General features: G+C 39.7%; 1 protein-coding gene across 2 annotated transcripts in view; it reads left to right on the forward strand.

The window, feature by feature from the left end:
• Positions 1-20,072, forward strand: part of RANBP3 (RAN binding protein 3) — a 53,538-nt gene extending 33,466 nt beyond the window's left edge. For both annotated transcript variants that reach the window (XM_076359077.1, XM_076359078.1), the window contains 9 exons: positions 5,159-5,278; positions 5,926-6,029; positions 8,387-8,465; positions 9,370-9,472; positions 10,369-10,493; positions 12,455-12,575; positions 13,236-13,378; positions 15,279-15,459; positions 16,407-20,072. In XM_076359077.1, coding sequence (XP_076215192.1) covers positions 5,159-5,278; positions 5,926-6,029; positions 8,387-8,465; positions 9,370-9,472; positions 10,369-10,493; positions 12,455-12,575; positions 13,236-13,378; positions 15,279-15,459; positions 16,407-16,450 — 1,020 coding nt within the window. In that variant the 3' untranslated portion in view covers positions 16,451-20,072. The remainder of the gene's footprint in view (positions 1-5,158; positions 5,279-5,925; positions 6,030-8,386; positions 8,466-9,369; positions 9,473-10,368; positions 10,494-12,454; positions 12,576-13,235; positions 13,379-15,278; positions 15,460-16,406) is intronic.
• The last annotated feature ends 378 nt before the right edge of the window (positions 20,073-20,450 follow it).

Consider the following 20,450-nt stretch of genomic DNA (forward strand, 5'->3'; position numbering starts at 1 on the left):
ACATAAAGAAGCTTAGACAGGAGCTGATAGTGGGTAAAAACCCAGAGGCAGCAAATAAATTCCAGAAATGGTGGAGGGAGAGTGCAGGTAATGAGGGGCTGAAAAGCTTCAGCTAGAGGAAAAGGCATCTAAGTGCATTAAAAGTTGTTTATTTGGTATCTTGAAAGGAAAGTAATGAAATAGTTCCTTCCCTCTTCTGTGCAAAGTGTGTCCAGTCCTTTCTTTCCTGCAGGTATTGAGCTAACCATTGGCATTTTAAGATATGTTGACTGAGAGCATGAGGATGATGTTTGGGCATTTTGAGGGTGGGGGGTTTTTTGATAGCTTCGTCAGACAGCGGGTAGTTCTTTGCCATGTCGAGCATAGAAGTAGTACTGTTAGCAATGCAAGAGTATGCAATGGTTTATTTGAAATTCAAGTCTCAATTTTGAAATCTGAATATCTAAGCAGAAAGACTTCAAGCGTGAATGGCTCTTAAGGTTTAGTGAAAGGCTACTGCCATAATTAAGTAGCAGTAAGTAAATTCATTGCATGGATCAGTATGAAGTCTTTGTGGGACATGCTTGTTACCTCTGTGTATGTCATTAGGGAGACCCTCTATGTATCTTTAACATCCAAAAGTCCTTTTGACTTTTCTAATCAAAGTCCAGAAATACTGACCTGGGAGGAAGTTCTCTGATAGAAGAAAGCTTTTAAATCTAGATGTTAAGGATCGCTGAAAACTAAACATTAAATGGTATAAAGCTTCATAACTGAACACTTGCGATTTTACCAAGGAGTGCGGTGGGATATTCTTCATTGTCTTGGCATTTGTAGTCAGGATGGACCATCTGCCTGAAGCTTTCTAGCACAGCTATAAAAGTAATTGGAGTTCATACAGTAGTTGTGTTAAATGCTGGAGTCTCTGCAGAATATTAGATTGCTTGATAAGAGCGATGGTAATCGTCTGGAATTAAGTTTCATATTAGTAATTGTATGTGCAGATCTGTGGCATAGATTTGATGTACCACAGAGACAAAGCTTCCTTGTTGAGGGCAAGTACATGGTATTTTGCAGTTATGTATGAGCCTGGTCTGCCCTTGTTAGAGCAGATGTGAGTCATGGTCTTATTTTACTGGCAGAAAAGATTTTTCTTTGAGGTATCCGTCTTGTGCTTATACAAGGTAGCAGGGTGGGAATGTTCTCTATCTGGTTGTTGTCCTACTCTGAGCATCTCAGTGGCAACCTGTACCTATTTGGGCTAGGCCTTGTCTCCGTCTTGAAAATCCCCAGGAAACTGCAGGAGCCCTAAGCCACATGGTCCATAGATGGGTACAAGCTACAGCCTTCTAGTCAACCTCCCTTGACTGGTGGAAGAGTCTAGTGGCAGAAAAAGGATGTCTTTGAAATACCAGAATTAGAATCTGAAGGCGGATGATACAGCTAGGTTATGCAAAGGTTATGTCCCTTAAACATAAAATGGGATTTGCAAAACTCCTTTGGACCCAATCCAGTGTCTTTTCCCCACTGCTTTCTTTCCCCTGTGCAATATGTGTGGAAAGTGCCATGGCTGGCAGCCCATCTGAAGCACCTGTAGACGACAACACCCTGCATGAGAAACTTAACAGGAGGAATTGGAGATCTATGTGCAGTGGCAGTTCTGTAACCTCACTGGGATCACAGATACAGGAGGTTCACTTGGACAACTGGAGTACTGCATTGGATACATATGGGCTTTTTAGGAAGTAAAGCAGGAAAGATGAGAAGAGGATGGTTTCTGCTATGCTCAAAGCAGCTGCTTGAATGCAGGGGGTTTGGTTTGGGAAAGGTGCTGAGTTGGTCAAGGCTTTATAGGTTAAGATCAGAGGGGAAGCCAACAAGGAGGAGATTAAGGTGAACCTTCACTAGAGTTGGACCGATCAAGAGAAGAAAGTACTAAAGCCCTTGGAGAACTAGAAGCTTCACAGTTGCAGGCCTTGGTTCTAAAGGGAAACTTCAAGTACTTTGGCATCTGATATAATGGCAACATGTCCTGGTAGAAATACTCCTGGAGATTTTAGGACTAAGTTGAGGACAGGGATTTTTTTTTGATACAGGTGCTGGTTAAGTTGATCAGTGAGATACTCAGCTGGACCTGGTATTCACAGCAAAGAACTGCTTAGAAATACAAAGGTTGAGAGTAGCTGTGACTGCAGCAGCTATGAGATGGAGTTTGAGATCCTGAGGGAAGTGGGGAAGATAAGTAGCGGAGTAAAGACCCAAACTCCAGGAGAGAAGACTTCAGCTTGTTCATTGAGCTTGTTGGTAGCATCCTGAAGGACAGAAGGGCTCGGGAGAGCTTGTTATCTTTATGGACAACCACCTCAGAGAATGAGTAGTTTATCCCAATATGCAGGAAGTCGTGTAAGTGTGGCAGGAGGCCAATGTGGATGAAATAGGAGCTCCTTAAATATAGAAAGGGAGTGTACATAAGTTGGAAAAAAGAAGTCAAGGTACCCGAGAGGTATACAAAAGGATTGCCTGGATGTGTGGGGAGAGAACTGGGAAATCCAAAGCTTAGCTGGAGTTGGAAATGACCAGGGATGAAAGGGCTGCAAGAAGGGCTTCTACTGGTGCATTAGCAGCAAAGGCAAGATGAAGGAAAAATGTAGGCCTGCTGCCAAATGTTGGAGGGAACCTAGTGATGAAAGACATGAAAAAAATCTGAGGGAGTCAATGCCTTTGCCTTGTTTTTTACTGGAGAGGTCTGCTGTCAGGTCTACCAGGTCCCTTTTCCTAGGGAAGGTTTGGGGGAGTGACTTATTACAGTAAATTTGCTTAAGGACCATCTAAGATGGGACGAGACAGGATGCATCCATGGGCACTGAGGGAGCTAGCTGGTGTTACTGTGAGACCACCGCCTATCATCAAAATGTTGTGGTACTGTGGGAGGTCCCTGTTACTGAGGAAGAAGAGAACATGGCCCACATTTTCAAGAAGGGCAAGAAGGAGGATCCAGGAAAGTAGAAACTGCTCTCCTTCCTCTCCCTTCCTGGTGAAGGAGTCCTAGGATATGAAGCACCTTAAAGTGCTTGAGAACAGCCAGCATGGATAAAACATGGTGACCAACCTGATTTCCAGCCGCCCTGCCCCCCCCCCCCCCCCCCCCCCCCGGCTCTGAGATGATTGGCTGTGCAGAGAGCAATACTTGTTGGCTTTGACTTTAGCAAGGTCTTTGGCATGGATGGTCTCCAGTATTATTGTCATAGTGAAATTGGAGAGAAATGTACTGGTTGGGTGGAATTTAAAGTGGGTGGAAAGTGGGCTGAACCAGTGAGCTTCAAGGGTAGTAGTCAGTGGTTCAAAGTCTGATGAGCAGCCAGTTACTAGAGGCATTCCTTTAGGGCTGATACTGAGGTCAGTACTATTTAATGTTTACATGAACAACCTGGCAAGGTAGAATGAATCTTACTAAGTTTGTGGGTGCCGGTAAACTGAGGGAAGGGGAAAATGGTCAATATGTTGGAAGGCAGGGATGCAGAGGGATCTCAGCAGGCTGGAAAAATGAGCCAAGAGAAACCAACTGATGGTCAACAAATGCAGTCCTGTACCTGGGGTGAGATAACCCATGTGTCTGCTTTACTAAGACTGCAGCCGTTAGGTTCAGAAAAGTGATTATTCCCCTTTACTTGCTACTGGTGGCTATGCAGACAAGTGCTTGGAGATCCTGGTGTTGCACAAAGGATGTTGACACAAGTTCTTGTGTACAGAATTTATTAGCAGGGTCTATAGCTGATAGTATTACTTCTAAGGGTGACAGTTATTTTATTTTGGAGGAGGGGAGAGCAAAAGGGGAAAGAAAAGGGAAAATTTCCCATGGGCCAGCCAGGAAGACAAGTGACAGGGGCTCCCTAGACAGGCATCTTCCCCTGGGCATACTCTCCAGTGGAGCAGGTGGTACCCCATAATACTCTTCCTGCAGTAACTATATAGTTTTCATCAGGATATGCTCAAACTTTCTCCTGTGGTTTTTTTTTGTGTGTGTGATGCTGTTAGTGCTGATTGGAGCATGCTTTAATGAGGGGCAGCTGCTGTGTGCTGATTAGTTGTTAGGCTTTGTGTGTGCATATTGTTGGGTCTTCTAATGTAAATCAAAAGCTACAGGGTAGGAAATTAGGAGAGAAGAGGGAGGGGGCAATTCCTGTGCTGGGAAGCCATTGCAGCCAACACCACTATAGGGGTTTGCAGGTGCAAGGCCCTGAGTATAATGGGATGAGAATAATAGGAGAAAATACTGCCACAGGTGCTCTGGAAAACACTGCCATGGCAGCTGCAGTGAAAGGTTACAGAGCTGCTAATGCAGAAGTGCAGTTAGAAGGTCCTTAGCACAGCAAATGGTTTAGGAACCTTGAGGTCTTGTGCAACAGTGACGAACAACAAGTTGAACATGAATGAGCGGTGCATCCTTTTATTGATTAAGACAACATACTGATCTGCTTTACTAAGACTGCAGCCATTAGGTTCAGAAAAGTGATTATTCCCCTTTACTTGCTACTGGTGGGTGTATAGTTTGGGGCTTGCCAGTAAATGAAAGGCATTTACAAACCACTAAGGTGACTAGTGGCTGGAGCACATGATGTCTGATGAGAGAGTGAAAAAGCTGAGTATGTTCTGCTTGGACTAGAGGAGGGGAATTGAATTGTTCTCCTCAACTATTTAGTGGTGGGCTGTAGCAAGATAAAATGAGACTTGGAAGTGCCTACCAAACAAATGAGAGGCTGCAAGTGTGGGAAAGGGAGATTCCAGTTGGGTATTAGGACAAAACTGCCGTATTTAGTGCAGTCGAACATTGAACCAGGCTATGCAAACTGTAAAACTGCCATCCTTTATTTTTTTGAAACTTGACTGTATGAGGTCTTAGGTAGCCTAGCATAATTTTGAAGTTGGTGCTGCTTTGAGCACGGTTTGGACCAAACAATTTAGAGATCCCCTTGAACCTTAACTATTCTGTGATTCATTAAGAAAGACGTTCTAAACAACAACAGAGGATTTTTTTAAATGTAAAATTTGCCTTGTAGCTCTGGAGATGTTACTGGCTTGTCATTGTAAATGACTGTGTGCCTCACCATTTCATAATGTGTGGGTTTCGTTTAAATAAACTCAATTACCTAGGCTAAAGTTTTCAATTTATTTTCTTTAGGCAGGAGAATGTCAGAAAAAAGAGTCCAACAATACTTCAGATGATGACAGCTGTGAGAAGGCGGAACTAAATGCACAGCAAGCATTTGTATTCGGGCAAAACTTAAGAGATAGAGTTAAGGTAAACATGTGTTCGTTATCTTGATTAAGGGTTGCTGTATTTAAGTGAGGATAAGCAGCAGTGGAACAGATTGTTTGTTGGCATGAACATTACACACTGTTTATGAAGTACTTTGAAGCCACTATATAACGGGGTTAAAACCACCATGTATATATGCAAAATTAGAAGCTGTAAACACAGTTTGGTTGGCTGTTTAGTAAAACCGGTCTTCCAGACATTTAATAAATTAATATTACTGTTTAGTAGCATAAGAAGCTTTTTCAAAAATAAATGCATCTGTTTGCAATCATAGGTAACATCTAAAGCTCAGTGTGATGTAATGTTTTCTCTTACCTTTTGGGTCAGAATTCAGTTGAAATGTGTTCCTAAGATGCTCCCATTCAATCAAGATTTCACAGAAAAGAAAAACAGGGCAGCCTGAGTTCAAACCTGTGCATGAAGTAATTGAGTTGCATTGTTAGTACCTCCTGTTGAAGACAGGTTTGCGCAGATTTCCTAGCATAATGAAAGAAAGTGTAATACTGGGACGTAGGCTTATATTGTTTTACTGTAGAAAGTGTTTGTGGATGGAACTTTGTCTTGGGAAAGAGTGAGAAATTTTGTGGTCAGTAGTTAAAACTGTCAATATGTACGTGTTCTTTTTATAGCTAGGAGATGAAAGCGATGAAACTGCCGATGTGCAGAATGCTGGCCTTCCTACATCAGATGTACCTTCTGCAACAAATTATTTTCTACAGTACATCAGTTCCAGGTGAGACTACAGGGAAACCTATAGGACAGTCTTCCTTATTTCTGTGTTCAAAATTACTTGTGATTCTACTCTTTATTGGATGCAGGGCTTAGACTGGGTCAGTGGGAACACAGGCTTTTGAAGAATGAGGTGGCAAACTTCAGATCTGAGGGAATCCTCAATCATCTGGTCAAGGGAGATGCATTTGACACCATCTACTTGACCAGGTCCTCACCAAAGCCTCTTCAGAAAACTAACAAGCACAAGAGGAGAGAAGTCTTATCATGAATGATTAGAAAGAAACAGTGATGGAATAAACTGGAGCTACCAGCAGAATCCTGTAGAGATCTGTGCTGTATTTGTGTTGTTCAGTATGTTTCATATATGATATGGATAAAGGGAAGAATAGTTTAAAAAAAGTCATTTGTTCATGATAATAAGCTTTTCAGAGCAATAGAGGCCTGTATGAATAAGCAGGAACCTAACTGTGGGAGGTCTTTGAGAGAATTTGACTAGGCAATACCATCAGAAGAAATTTGATGTAGGTATATGTAAAGTGAGGCAGCCAGGAGAAAACCGTGCTAATTCCGTATATACAGTGATGAACTCTGAACTGACAGCCTTCGCTTAAGGCTAAGATGTCGATACTGCTCTGTGAAAATCTTAGCTCAGTAGTGGTCAAAAAAATCAAGTAGTGTTATAGAAAGAGTAGAAAACAGAAGAGAATTTCTTAGTACACAGAGCTGTGAATTCAAGTAATAACTGGAAAAGCACGGGGGGAAAATCCCACTGAGAGCAATGGAGTAGAGCGACATATCTGCTTCTGGAAGAACCTGAACTGCAGATTGTTTGAGGCCATGAAATAATTGTAGGAAAAGCACCAATGTGTGCTTGCCTTGTCCTTACACTCTGCATTTTTAAGACCCTGTTGTTCACCTGCATGGCCTTCACCACAAAGTAGGCACTAGGCAGTTTTGCAGTCTTAATCCCTTTTGACATTGAGATTTTCAGATGATGCACTGGAGAGGTAGAGAACACCACGGAGTGACTGTGGATGCCAGGTCGATGCCTTTCCAGAGACGCTGTCAGATTTTTTAATCAGATTTGGTAGACAATAACTTCTAATATGTGGGCTTCAACTACTGGAATATTTGTTTATATCTTTCAACCTGTATGATGACACCTACTGCCATATTTCGATTGAATCTTCGCTTTGGGAGGATTTATTCATGGTAGGTCAGTTGCCAGAAACCTACTTTTGGGTTTGTCTTTAAAAAAATAAGCATCTCTAAGTGGAGTTGGCTCTGGTTTTTAGCTATCAGAGATGGCAAGACATTACGGCAGTCAACTTGTAAAAGAAACTCCTTCCTTTGTGTAACACGCTGCCAGCCCTTTAAAAATTGTAAATGTACTCGGTCACATGGCAGATATCAGTAGATCATATTGAGTTCCCAGTTGGCATTTGGAGCTCAGAACTGTGGTATTTAATTCCCTTAGTAGGCAAAACTTTCTTCCCCTGAGGATTTCCTCTGTTCTTTGAATCTCCTTAATCAGAAATAGCAACTCTACATGCAGGATTTAAAGGTTTGTTTGGTTCCACTTGAATAGTGTAGTGACATATGTGCCCCCATTTTCCAAACTTAGTGAAATGCATGTAGGCTTGATTTCAAATGGACTATGTTCTGCATGTTCACTTAGTAAGCACGTTGGTGGCTTAGAGTGGTATGCCTGAAGGGAAGGCAGATGAACAATGACTTGTTAAGTTTGAGTCTGTAAAATAGTAAAACTATTGTCCTTCCTAAATGGGATTTAAAATCTATTAATAAAAATGCCACATGGGAGGAGGATGCTTATTCTACAAGGAAGATGTGAGGGCTGAGATTTGATCGTGAAACTTCTTGGGGAGGCTGTAGCATTGCAGGTAGTCCAATAAAAGGCATTACTTATCCCTGCTACCTTTGCAGTTGTTATATTGCAAGTGGTTTTGTTCCAATTTGTTCCCTTTCTGAGAAAATTGACCTAAAAACATGCAGTGGTTCAAGCTTGTGCATGTAGAATACTGTTAAAAAAAAGTACGTTATATGATTAAACAGTAAGCCCTCACTTAGCATTCAGCATTACTTAATATGTAATTAGATATATAAAGGGAGATATTTACAGTGACAAAATCATTTGCCATTATTCTGAGAGAATTCTCATTCTGTCAGACCAGTATGTACTCTCGTGTTACTAAGTTGAATTAATTTTTGCTTATGTTTCTGTGTCAACCAACGCTTAATTTTTAAAGCCAGTGCCAATCGCTCACTTTTTGAGGAATTTTATCAGAAGATAAACAGATATTTTTCTGGCTTACAAAACCTGTTTTTTTTTTCTTTCAGTGTAGAGAACTCTACAAACAGTGCAGATGTATCTAGCAACAAATTTGTTTTTGGACAGAACATGAGTGAGCGAGTCCTAGTAAGTATCCACTGTGTATGAAATGTTGTAATCTTGTGAGTAGTTTGCGTTATGGATTCTCACTCAAATTTTAAGAACTTTTCATTATACTTGTCACTGGAGCACGGTTTTCTTTCAGTGGTTTCCCTTGTAGGTAACTTATTTTGAGCACAGCGTGGGGGTTCCATTACAAGCTATTGTCTGCAACAGTAGTGCTCTTCAGGATTTCCCTGACAAGTTCTACCAGTGTAAGGAGATTGAGTGCCTTCTCTGTAGTGTATGTGGTTCTCAAGTCCAAGCACTTTATGGCACAGCTTGCTTCTTTAAATGGCTTTATCAGTATAAGTATTTGAAGGTGTTTTATGTTTGTTTGTCCTCCAAATTGAGAAAAGGTAAGTTACATGACTCTCCCAGTGATGGGATTTCAAGTCCAGCAGTAAGGCAGCTGCCTCAGTACTGAGGTATGATTCAGGAAGTTCTGTGTTTATTGTGTAAGGTATAACGTCCAGTGCCTCACTGTTTCCTACCGTTGCTTTTACTGCTATGCTGGTACAAAAGGGAAACACTTAATGCTGTGCATTCATACCTGTCTAACCACTGAGCAGGGAGTTCAGTCAAGTATGCCTTGAGTTGATCTGTAGCTGAAATTGGTTTGCTTTGTTGAACAAAACTTCAAAGTAAGGGTTGAAATTTGGTTTCAGTTCAGGGGAAAATAATTTGAACTGGTTTTCAGGTCATGCTCCATTCAGTTCCTTGGCCAGGGTAGTAGGATAGCTTTTACTGTGAAAGCATGTCATCTGTGGGATTTTTTTTTGCCGTATGGTTTATAAACACCAGGGCTTCCCTCAGTAATTGATCACTAGTCTTGTTCTGCAAAATTAATGTATGCTTTCTCTCTTCTGTTTACCTCTTCTTTTTGCAATAGAGTCCACCAAAATCAAATGAAGGTAGTACAGAGAGTAATAAGGAGAATGCTGCTACAGAGTCTGGGTCTGAATCATCTTCTCAGGAAGCCACACCAGAGAAAGGTGAAAAACAAAATATTTTAGGAATGGTAGTTAATCCTTGTTTAAATGATTGCATTTTTCAATATCCTGTTACTTTATAAAAACATAACATTTTTATGTTGCCTTTACTGTCTGCTGTAAGCAAAGATACAGGCTTGGGGTGGGAGGTGATGTGCTGGATGCTATAGATTCTCTTGTACTTTTGTCTTTTAATATTAAACACGTACAGGGTACACTGTGTTTTCATGGTCGTTCTGTGGTATTGGGAGTATCTTCAGCAGAATGAAAGTAGAGGGAATTAACAGAGCAGGTACTTGAACCTACAGAGTGTAGAAGAAATGTGGCAAACTGTTTTTTTAACAATTCTATTACACTTCCAGTGACGGAATGTCTGAGTCAAATTTATGTTGTATTGAGTGGGTGCACCAAATGTGTTGCTTGAACCAAGAACTGGTTTGCTGGATTCTAGACTTCTGTGACTCTTCAGATTGACAAGATTATCTGGACATTTTGGGACCTATGGGTTTTCTCCAGCAAACTGCTTGCAAGCCAAAATAAAAGTGGAAAATGAACCGTGCTGTATATGTGTAGGCACAGCTGTATAGCTGGTAGCAGTATCAGTTCTGCTGGAACACCTACAGATATGTAGGTGTCCATGTGTTAGCAAAGGTTTTAAGATATTGTATGCGGGGACAAAATTTTCCAGTAACTTACCTCTTCTGTCCCTTGTCTTGTGCTTTTAGAACAAGTCTTAAAAGACAAGCTTTAACTTCTGCTTTAAATTCAATCCTATTTCTAATGTTCTATTAATGTCTGTCTTCTGTACTGTAGTTCTCCAAATTCTACTTGTGTGAGACCTTTATAAATCTGAAAAAATTATATGCTATTCATTCTCAAACTTTCAAAATGTTGTTCAGCTAATAACATTTCAGAATCACTGGCAGAGTCTGCAGCAGCCTATACTAAAGCAACAGCAAGGAAGTGTTTATTAGCGAAGGTAGAAGTGATTACTGGGGAGGAAGCTGAAAGTAATGTGTTACAGGTAAGAAACAGATAAAGTAGAGCTTTGAGTTTATGGGGATTCATATGGATGTCCAGTGAATGCACACCACTTGATTCCCTACAACTCAGACATCCTCTGTATCTCTAATGTACTTTCTTGTGTTAAAATGCAAATTTTGATTATTTATTATCAGATCCTTATTTTGGTGTTTCTTAATTTCCTCTTTCTGAATGAATGTTAGTGTTTGGGCTGTCCAGACAAATCTTAAGCATACTTTCCTGAATCCATCACACAAAAACTTCTATCTTCTACAAAACAATTATTTGAAGAAAACTTAAATGAACTAAATATTTTTAAGTTCTTTAATTATTGTACTACTAAAGATTTTTTAAAACTCAGGATGGACTATTATGCCAGCAATCTGGTTTCTTGCGTAGCAGAAACCATAAAACAGTACTCAGGAATTTGTCTTGAGGGACTTAATTGAATTAGTGATGTTTTAGAAGGGCATTCGATCATGACTTAGACTCCTCACTTTAATCATGATTTATTTAACGTTGTAGTTATGCATTAACTTAAGTATATTTATATTTAAGTTCAGTACATCCTTAAAAATGTGCAGGGTTTTTGTGTAAAACTAAGTGGTATATATCTTTTTTTCCTCCTCTTTATCCTCCAGTTACAGTTTTTTTTCTTGAGATCTCTTAAGTTTCTCAGCACTTGAACTGCATTATTTAAGGATAGCTTTTTTGTTCTTACAGACATGCTGGTCTATTCTGACACTAAACAGATGCACTGTGTCAGTAACTAATGTGTATCAGTTACACCTGTATTATCCTACGAAATAATCTATAATGTTTGTAGTCTTGTACTTCTTTTTACCAGACATGAATAGTCTTTAAATAGTTGTTCGGGTACTTCTCTGTTTCTGTATAATTCAGAAACTCCTGGATGCTTATGTAATCGAACAAGACACCAAAGAGATGAAAGTCCTGTTTCACTTAGGAAAACAACTTTTAGCAATTGTATACTTAATAGAGGACTGCTTTGCATGAATACGTTGTAACTTAACAGACCTCTCACCTAACTTCTGTTCTTTTTTCCTATGAAACTTAATGCACTGGAATCCTGAATGGAACTTGTACAGACAGAACTATCTTAATGTTGCAGAAATGAAGTATACAGAGCTAGGTGTTCTGTGTTGGAGAAAATGAGACAAATGGATGGAATGAAAAATGGAAATATATTCTCCACCTAGTGCATGCACATATGTGGGGAACTTGAGGGGTGATGGTTTGAGGTAGAAACCTCGGCAGTGACAACAAAGATGGATTAGAGAGGAGGATATAAAGTAGAAATGTTTAGCAGGGCAGGAAAAAGGGAGCTTTTATGGAAAGCAGGAACAGTCCTACCATTAGAAAGTACAAAAGGTGTACTTTTTCAAACTGATGAACCAGGAAGGCAAGAAAAACACCTCTTGTTTATTCATGAATTTGTGTGGGTCAGGCTTTATGAATTGATAATTAACTAACATGTTTGTTCATCCTTTCTTCCTTAATACAGGAAGAATTTTGCTTTGCTTTCATTGTGCTGGGTCTTCCCAGCAACAAATACCACCTTCAGTGGTGCAAAGCGCACCTAAGAGTTCTAAAAGAATTGAGTGATTTAAGACTATAGATGACTCTTACCCAGTCTCTTATCATGATAAGTTTCCTCTGTGAAAGTTTGTACCTTATCTGAAAATTGTTCTTGTTGTTTGATCTTGAACACGGGTATTCTTTAAGAATATCTACCTTCTGTTAATAAAACCTTATGAAACCAGATAGCATATTTTGAGGAATTTATTGCAAGAGAGGATGACTAACTTGGTTTCTGCAGCTATAAACAGTTTAAAATTCCAGTATGAAATCTGAGGCGTTTTTAACCAGCTGTAGGTGACTAAATATGAAATATGTTACTACTTCAATGAACCACTACGCTATAGAGATTTTCTGTTACAGATTCAGTGCAAGCTGTTTGTATTTGATAAAAACTCTCAGTCTTGGGTGGAAAGAGGCCGAGGACTTCTGAGACTCAATGATATGGCCTCAACAGATGATGGAACATTACAGTCTCGGCTGGGTAAGAGGAACCAGGGGAAATGAGGTACTGGATGATGGTCAGTGCTATCTTCATAGGATGCTTCCATGACACACAGCAGCATCCACTTTAGGGTTGTGTCTTAGCTACAGCAACTCAGAAAGCAGTTTGGACCTTTTCTCTTGCTTCAATTTATGACCATTTCTTCCAAAGAGGGTATCTTTTCATATCTTCCTATTGTAGCAAACGTTCCAGTTACTTCCCCCCCCCCCCCCCCCCCCCCCCGAAAGCAAGCTGTATTTAGCAACTAGAATATTTGACTAGAAAATTATGGTAACATTCTTCAGATCTGGGCTCTTTACTTTTTTGGGATGGGGTGCTTGTGGGGGGAAGTCTCTTTGAAAAGTGCACAATTGTTCAAACTGGCAGGAATGTGCATGTCTGAGATTATCAGCTCTGACCCCACCACTGAACTTTGTATTAACATGTAAGACTTTGGACTAAATATCTTTAGACATGACTTATAATCTTTAATAGCCTACATTCTTCTGATTAAGATTTGACAAGTTTTCTGTTTCAAGGGCTTTCCCTTGATATTCTTTGTAAAGAGACTTAAACATTCACACAATAAAAAGCCATCTGGACTCTTTTGAGCTTCCCATTGTCTTTTTCCACCTAACTGATCTTGTATGTTGGCTTTAGTGATGAGGACTCAGGGGAGTCTCAGGTTAATCTTAAATACCAAGCTCTGGGCTCAGATGCAGATCGATAAAGCCAGTGAGAAGAGTATCCGGATCACCGCCATGGATACAGAGGACCAGGGAGTTAAAGTTTTTCTTATATCAGTGAGTACTGTTTTTTTGTTTACATTTCAACCTTCCTACTAAAATTGGTGCTTGCTTAAATTGTAGTTGAGGTAACATTCCCATTCTTCTTGGCACCCTACCTCCTTACCACCACCCCCTCCCCAAAGACAAGGGGCTTGGCAGACTTTGCTTGTCTGAAAAAACTTACTAATTGTGAAGAACTTCCACATAAAAGGCTGCTCTAGGAAGCCAGATTGTCCAAAGCATTGACCATGGTGTCATGGGATCTGTTCCATGCCTATTAAGACTGTAACTGTAGTGTAAGATTAATGCTAGTCATTTTTTGTTATCAAGGGAAATAGATGACGACAGCTTTCTCACGTTACAAGTTCCGGTAGATCTAATTTTTGGTTAAGCTACTACATAGAAATCTATGAAATGTCTATCTACAGCGCGGCTGGATGTATAGGTGCTCACTGGAAGTGAAACACTAAATATCTGTTAAGAACATGGCGTTAGTAGTTACGGGTAACACATTTTAACTTTGATTTTCTTTTAATACAGAGTATTCCAAGCAGTAGCAGGACAGTCAGAGTGATTTCTGTGCTTGCTAAATGGGGAAACAGCAATCCCAATTAGAATTACTAAAACATTTTGGAGATTATGATACAGTCAGCAAGAAAGGTCATTCCCTAATGTCTGCTAAGAGCACTTACAGATTTTTGAGAGGTCTGAACATGTTCTTTGACTTACACTAGTTCTACACAAGGGGTTGCTAAAGAATTAAGTGTTCTTATGGATCAGAAACTAAAAGAACAGCAACAAGTGGTCAGCTTCCCCTGTGACATTAGGTTTGTAGGACTGGGATCTGGAGTCCCAGAGTGAAACTTAATGACACCGAATATCCATTGATGAAGAAAAAGCAGTGAAATTAATGGATAACTCTTTCTGAGCATTTTTCTAGATTTGACAAGTTTGTCTGTCATCAGGTTATTCACTATTGATTTTAGTATTGAAAAAAGTATCTTGTATGGAATAATTTATTCACTGCAGCTCGTTGTAGGAGACTCTTGCAGATATAGAGGACAGGTTTAAGTGACAGATGGGGAGGATGGAAACAATTTTTTTAATGAAAGAATCTGAGAAGTGGGATCGTTACCTTACAGTTAACTTGGGGTAATGGTAATAGTTAATATGAGGACTTCATTGATACAGTGAAGACAAAGTTTCATAGTATTCAGAAGGCAGTTGCCTTTTAAATAATGTCCATTAAATACTTAGTTCAATAGGCCTAAAAATTGATTCTTTTGAAGGCATGAAGTCACCATTAGCCTTGAGTGTAAAAAAAAAAAAAAAATTCTTGGACAGGTTGTTACAAATGCTTCCCTCTGAAACAGCTGACCAGTATAAGAGAGTGTAAAAATTTTTTTGAATAATCACTTGCCTGACTGCATGTCCATTCAGTTTTCTCATATCTTATGTTGAAATTCTGTGTTGGTGCATCATGAAACAATTAAGTGACTTGATTATGATTAACTAATATGTGAAGTTGAGTGATTGACAAACCTGGAAAAATCTGTGCAAGACAAACTTTTTAATTAAAAAGATCTCTTTAGCGTAAGCTTTTGGGGGGTGTCAGGAAAGCTGTGTGACTATTGGGTGAAGAAGGTTATATAAAATCAGCTGGTACTGGTTATGTTAGCCAGAGAAAGTTGGCACTGAGCAGAGGGGAATATACTCTTGCCATCAGTTTAGTATATCTAGCATCTTGCTGTGTTTACCACAACCCATTCTGACCTAGTTTGAAAAACCCTGTATGAGAAAACTGAAAAGTAGATTGTGAAATTTGGCATGGTTGGTGTGTACTATGTAAGCAGTGTTTTATTCTGTTATAATTCCTTGCACCTTTTTCTTGTTTCTGAATATTAAAAAAATGTAGGCAAGCTCTAAAGATACAGGGCAGTTGTATGCTGCATTACACCATCGGATCTTGGCCTTGCGGAGTAGAGTGGAACAAGAGCAAGAAGTCAAGAATGTAGCACCTGAGCCAGAGGTAACGCAATCAAATGAGGAAGACAGTGATGATGATGTCATTGCACCTTCAGGATCAGTTGGAAGTGGTAAGCAAGAAAGACAACAGTTTCCTGTTTTCCATACATTTTTCTCTGTTGTTCTTTAAGGCAGACTGTCCTCTCTATAATTGTATATTATAGATGTACTTCTGGCCTGTTATTTCTCACAGGTGTTTGTGGAATGAGACTTACTGCATGAATTGCCTTTTTGAATGCAACTGTTTCTTGCTACTTCTCCAAACTGGTAAAAAGGCCCCTGTGCTGCTTCCATCTGAGTTACATGTCACAGTTTAGCAGAGGTTACCTGTGCTTCAATTAGTTCTAGTTTTGTTTACAGGATTTCTAAGGGGTGGTTGTGAGTTTTTCATTTTTTGCCTTCAACTTGGCCAAGGCTTGCATGTAAAACCTGAGATGACTGTCTTGGGCTACTTTCCGCAGGCAGGATCCAGACTGACCCTTGAGTAGAGTGCTGTTTGGCAAGTGGAAGGTTTACAAAGGGGCATGGAAAGAGTGTAATTAATTTTATTGTACATGAGGAGACCATAATTTAAGAAAAGCACTAGTCTTCAGTCTGAGGAAGGCTTCCTGCTGTACTCCTGACCTGGGAGTCGTCTGTGCTTTGCTTTCCTATGGCTTAGAACATCCAACCGTTGACAGAGACCAGTCCTCCATCCTGATTCACTGCAGGGAAAAAAAGGAATGAATATGAACAAAAGCAGTGGGTGGATTGGAGAGGTTGGAAACTGAGCTTTTAGGCTCTGTGACGCTACTGGGATCCCTAAACCGGATTAGTGAAGAACATAAAATTCTGCAGTGGACAGAACTTAATCTGGAGAAGGAAGATGTAAGGCAGGGGGAGGGGAACTCTACAGTTCTCATCTGTCATTGAAATCTTAAATCTGAGACTTCTGTAGGCTTCTCAGGTAGGGTCTCTTATTGCAAGGCAAGAAACAAAAGATATTTTTTATGACAAAGAACTACTTTGTTTGTTTCAGGTCCTAATGATGAAGGTGATGGGCAGAACGTTGGCAGCACATAGCAGATGTGAGCCGATCTGCTTGCAAGGCTGCTATGAACACCATCTTGCAGGCATCTCTGGATACCCCAGGCCAGCTATTATTTCAGGCAGTGTTGAAGGCTCCAGGACTTAAGAACTGTGCATCCCTGTTCTGTTTGTTTGGTTTTTTGGTCTGGATCAGTAGATTCCACACAAAAAAAGCAGACTTGGAAACTACCTGAATGTGGTTTGGGACGTGAAAGCTCATCATATTGATGAGCCAAAAAAAAAAACCAAACATTTCCCCTCTTCCTTGTAATTGAAATGGCACATTACAGCTTGTCACAGCTTTTCATTGGGACCTTTTGACTGTTTCTTCAGTAGTTCATGTCTTGCAGGCCTCCGAGATAGAACTTTGCGACACGGTTCCAACTCGAATTCTGCTTTCATAACCCCTGCTCCCCCTTATGAGTTTCTGCCACCTGCAGGGAAACCGTGTCCTCACCAGTTCCTACGCTCACTGACTGCCCTTTTGGGTTCATTCTCTTTTTGGACTGCAGATGGGGCAGATTATGTTTTTACCTTTTAATCCCAACATAGGTTGTGGACACTGTTGTTCCCTGTCTAGTGGGTTTGTAAACAGAGAAACAAAACATTGTGATTCATCAGAAAAGCTTTTTTAATGCGGTAATAAGACTTTAAAGTCCACAGGACGTTTTGCTAACTCCTTTTCTTTCTTCCCATTTCATTATTATTATTTGGGGATTTATATTGTGGTGATACTTTTTTATTTTAGTTTTTCAATAAGATGCTCTTGTGTGTTGAAAAAGTGGAACTATTGTTTTGTACTGTTTTCTGTTACTATTTAAGGGAGAGCTAAGCCACTATATATAATAGATGTTGCATACAGTTTTTCTTAGAAAATTATATGTTTCTGTGGCTACAATAAAGTGTAGGAGGCATACAGGTTACACCTTCAGAAAAGTTGAGGAAACAGCTGTTAGCCCTTGGAAGAATAAAATAGGCTCATGTAATGAGCTCTGTCAGCCATTAAAATAAATCTGTATAATAAAGCAGCTCTCATTTAATGGCTTGATTCAACAAGTCATTTAAGCACTTGCCTGACTTAACTACATGTGAATAATCTTACTGAAGTCAATGCAACTATTCACGCTTAAAGTTGAGTACATTTTTAAATATCTTGCTGAATTAACGGCCTTAAATAGAAAATTAACTTCTAACCCTTCCTGTCCCTGTTCTGTTTCCTGAAGTCTTGCAGCATGAAGAAAAAGGTGATATTGCCAGCTTTGAATAGTTTGGGCTAAAGGATATTGTATCCTGTTCCACCAAAATAAAAGCAAGAATGTGTTTTCCTGTGTGTAATTCTGAAGTACTCCTACTGTAACCATAACTCACTTTTTGCTTTGGATGTTTTCTAATCATTTGGGCCTTTTGTGTGAAAGTTGAGTTTTATTTTGTTATTAAAACATATAGTATATTCTTGTCCAGCAAAGTTGGAATTGGTAGTCACTAAGAACAGTGACCAGGTCACTTTCCCTATAAATTCCCTGAACTATTCCTTTATTAAATAGTTTACTGATAGATAATTTCTCATTTGCTTGCTCTCTCCTGTAGGTTAAGGAGATCTAAAATGCACCATTTAAAAGAAAATTAAAGGGGAAGAAGCATTTAATGTAGCATGAATTGAAAATGAAAACCCAGGTTGTAGCACAAAAGCAACTTTGAAATTATTCAAATAGCAAAACAGTCCTTATTGCCTCTATTTTAATGAAACACTCTTCTTCACTGGGAGTCAAGAACATGTTTACCTGTTGTCTGTTGTTAACCATTGTTGGAGACAAGCTGTTGGGGTGGGGGCGTGCTTTGCTTTTCCTGATAGCCTGTTGAAGAAACATCTTGGATTACTTTTTTGGGGAGTGAAAAGGGCTAATGATTAGCTGTGCCACTGCATTTGTGATTTCTCTGGATTGTCTGCTCATGCCTTTTTGCATTTTGTTTTTTTTTTCTCCTTAGGGTTATGGGTGTGTTTAACCATGCACAAACCTATCAATGCACCCCTTCTTATGCAGCTCACTAACAGAAGCATAGCATGTTTCTTAATACCCACCTGCACAATTGTTTCTGCATCACAAGGTCTGGGGAACTTCTGTATTTTCAAATAAATGATCTGCATTTTGGATCTTGGATCCTTTTATGCTGAGATACTCAGATTTAACTACTCTTCAAACAACCGTGCCAGCATAAAGCTGCTTGTTGTCAGCATAAAGAAAATTACAAGGTGTCTCAGTCAGCAGGGCCTACTTGTGGAGAAACAGGTGTTATTTCCTGGTCCCAAACTCCACGGGGTCTATGCAGAGTCTCACTTTGAGGTGCTTTACCTAAAATGAGATTGATGGTGCATGAAGATTCAGAAAAATGGAATAAGCATGCTTGCTTTGATGGGGTTTAGTGGTGGTACACAATCACCTACAGCATTCTAAAAAAATCTGGCAACTACTTACTGATACAAATTTTATTTCAGCTGGAAGCTTTGCATATGTATTTATAGTGAAGAAGAAAATATTAGTGTGAACCACTAAGAATTGGCCATAAACTGAGTTCAGGCCCTGCCCAGCAAGATGTAGTTAGGCCAAAGCAAAACTTATTTCACTCTCTCTGCTTTAAGCCTTAGTAAACTAGTGACAGGTAAAACCAGATAACGTCCATGTGTTTTGAAAGATTTATGTAAGACTGTCATATCAAAATGTATGTGGGAAAGACATTAAAGCTTTTATCAGAAGACAAGCAAACAAAACACCCCAAGCCCTGTGTTGTATTTCCTGTGCTGGGCAATGGCTGTTAGAAGGGAGGTTGATGATGACCAGGTTTGCCGCCTTAAAACAATCTTCCCCTTGCATCACCCTCCTGCTGCATCTTTGCTCTTAGCTCTGTTGTTAACATATGGATGTTGTTAGCAATTACTGTGTATCTTGTTCTGGCTGCTGGCTGATGTGGGCACAGCCTTTCAAATTTTCCAGGAGAAAAAAAAAAAAAGATACTGAAGAGTGTAATAAAGTTGAGCACATCTGATGGGGAAAATGTTGCAAGAATGGTGGTGTTACTAAAAAGTAGTAAATCTCTTATCCATAAAATTAAAAATAAGATTACACCCACAGGAAATACATCAAGGTAAGAAAATGTGTAGTTACAACATCTTTCTGTAGTCCAGTTCCCAGTGCATGATGCACTACTTCAGAGAAGACAGGGCAGGGAAAGATCTAAATAAACCAGTCCTCGGCATTCCTCCATGGAAACCAGGCTGGGCAGCTGTCCAAACTGTTAGAAGCCTGCAGGAATAAAAAAACCCTCTACCTTTGTAATTAATGACTCTCCCCCCTGTTCCCCAGTCACTGAGAGATCAATTCCATTGCTTAGGTATTGCTGCCATTAAATGACTCTTCCTAATGCGTCCCATTCTGCAGTTTGACTGGCCTCTTGTTCTCCCAGTGAGTGTAGAAAATGGTTTATTTCCTTTCTAGAAACATGTTACATATTTGAAAATTTACCATGTTTCCCCGTAATCTTCTCTAGTTTTAGGAATTCCAATTATGATAATTGCCATAATTTGTCATGCAAGATTTCATTAAACTGACTTTTCACTGTGCGCTTTTCTCCCCTTGTTCTTTGGTCTTTCTGTGCACTGACTTGCTTAAACTGAACTCTGGAGTCCATTATGCGGCTAGCAGATGAATTCAGACAGAATGTTATAAAGGTATTTTAATTTTATAAAGGTATTTTAATTTTCCAGGGTAATTTTTTCCCCCCTGTGAAGATTAGCACAGAGCAACGGAGGTGCTAAGAGAGAATTGCTAAACTAGACTCTTTAAGTCAATCCTTAAGTCAATTTTAATTCCTATCTCTTAGGTTACGGTACAGGTATCTTGCAAAGAAATGCTCAAAGATAATTTCTGTAAAATAAAAGTCTCTCATTTAAAGATAGTATTCAGAGTTCCCTTTCGACTACCTCATTTCAAGGGCTTAA

Source organism: Aptenodytes patagonicus, chromosome 25, assembly GCF_965638725.1.
Source record: "Aptenodytes patagonicus chromosome 25, bAptPat1.pri.cur, whole genome shotgun sequence".
Classification (NCBI taxonomy): Eukaryota; Metazoa; Chordata; class Aves; order Sphenisciformes; family Spheniscidae; genus Aptenodytes; species Aptenodytes patagonicus.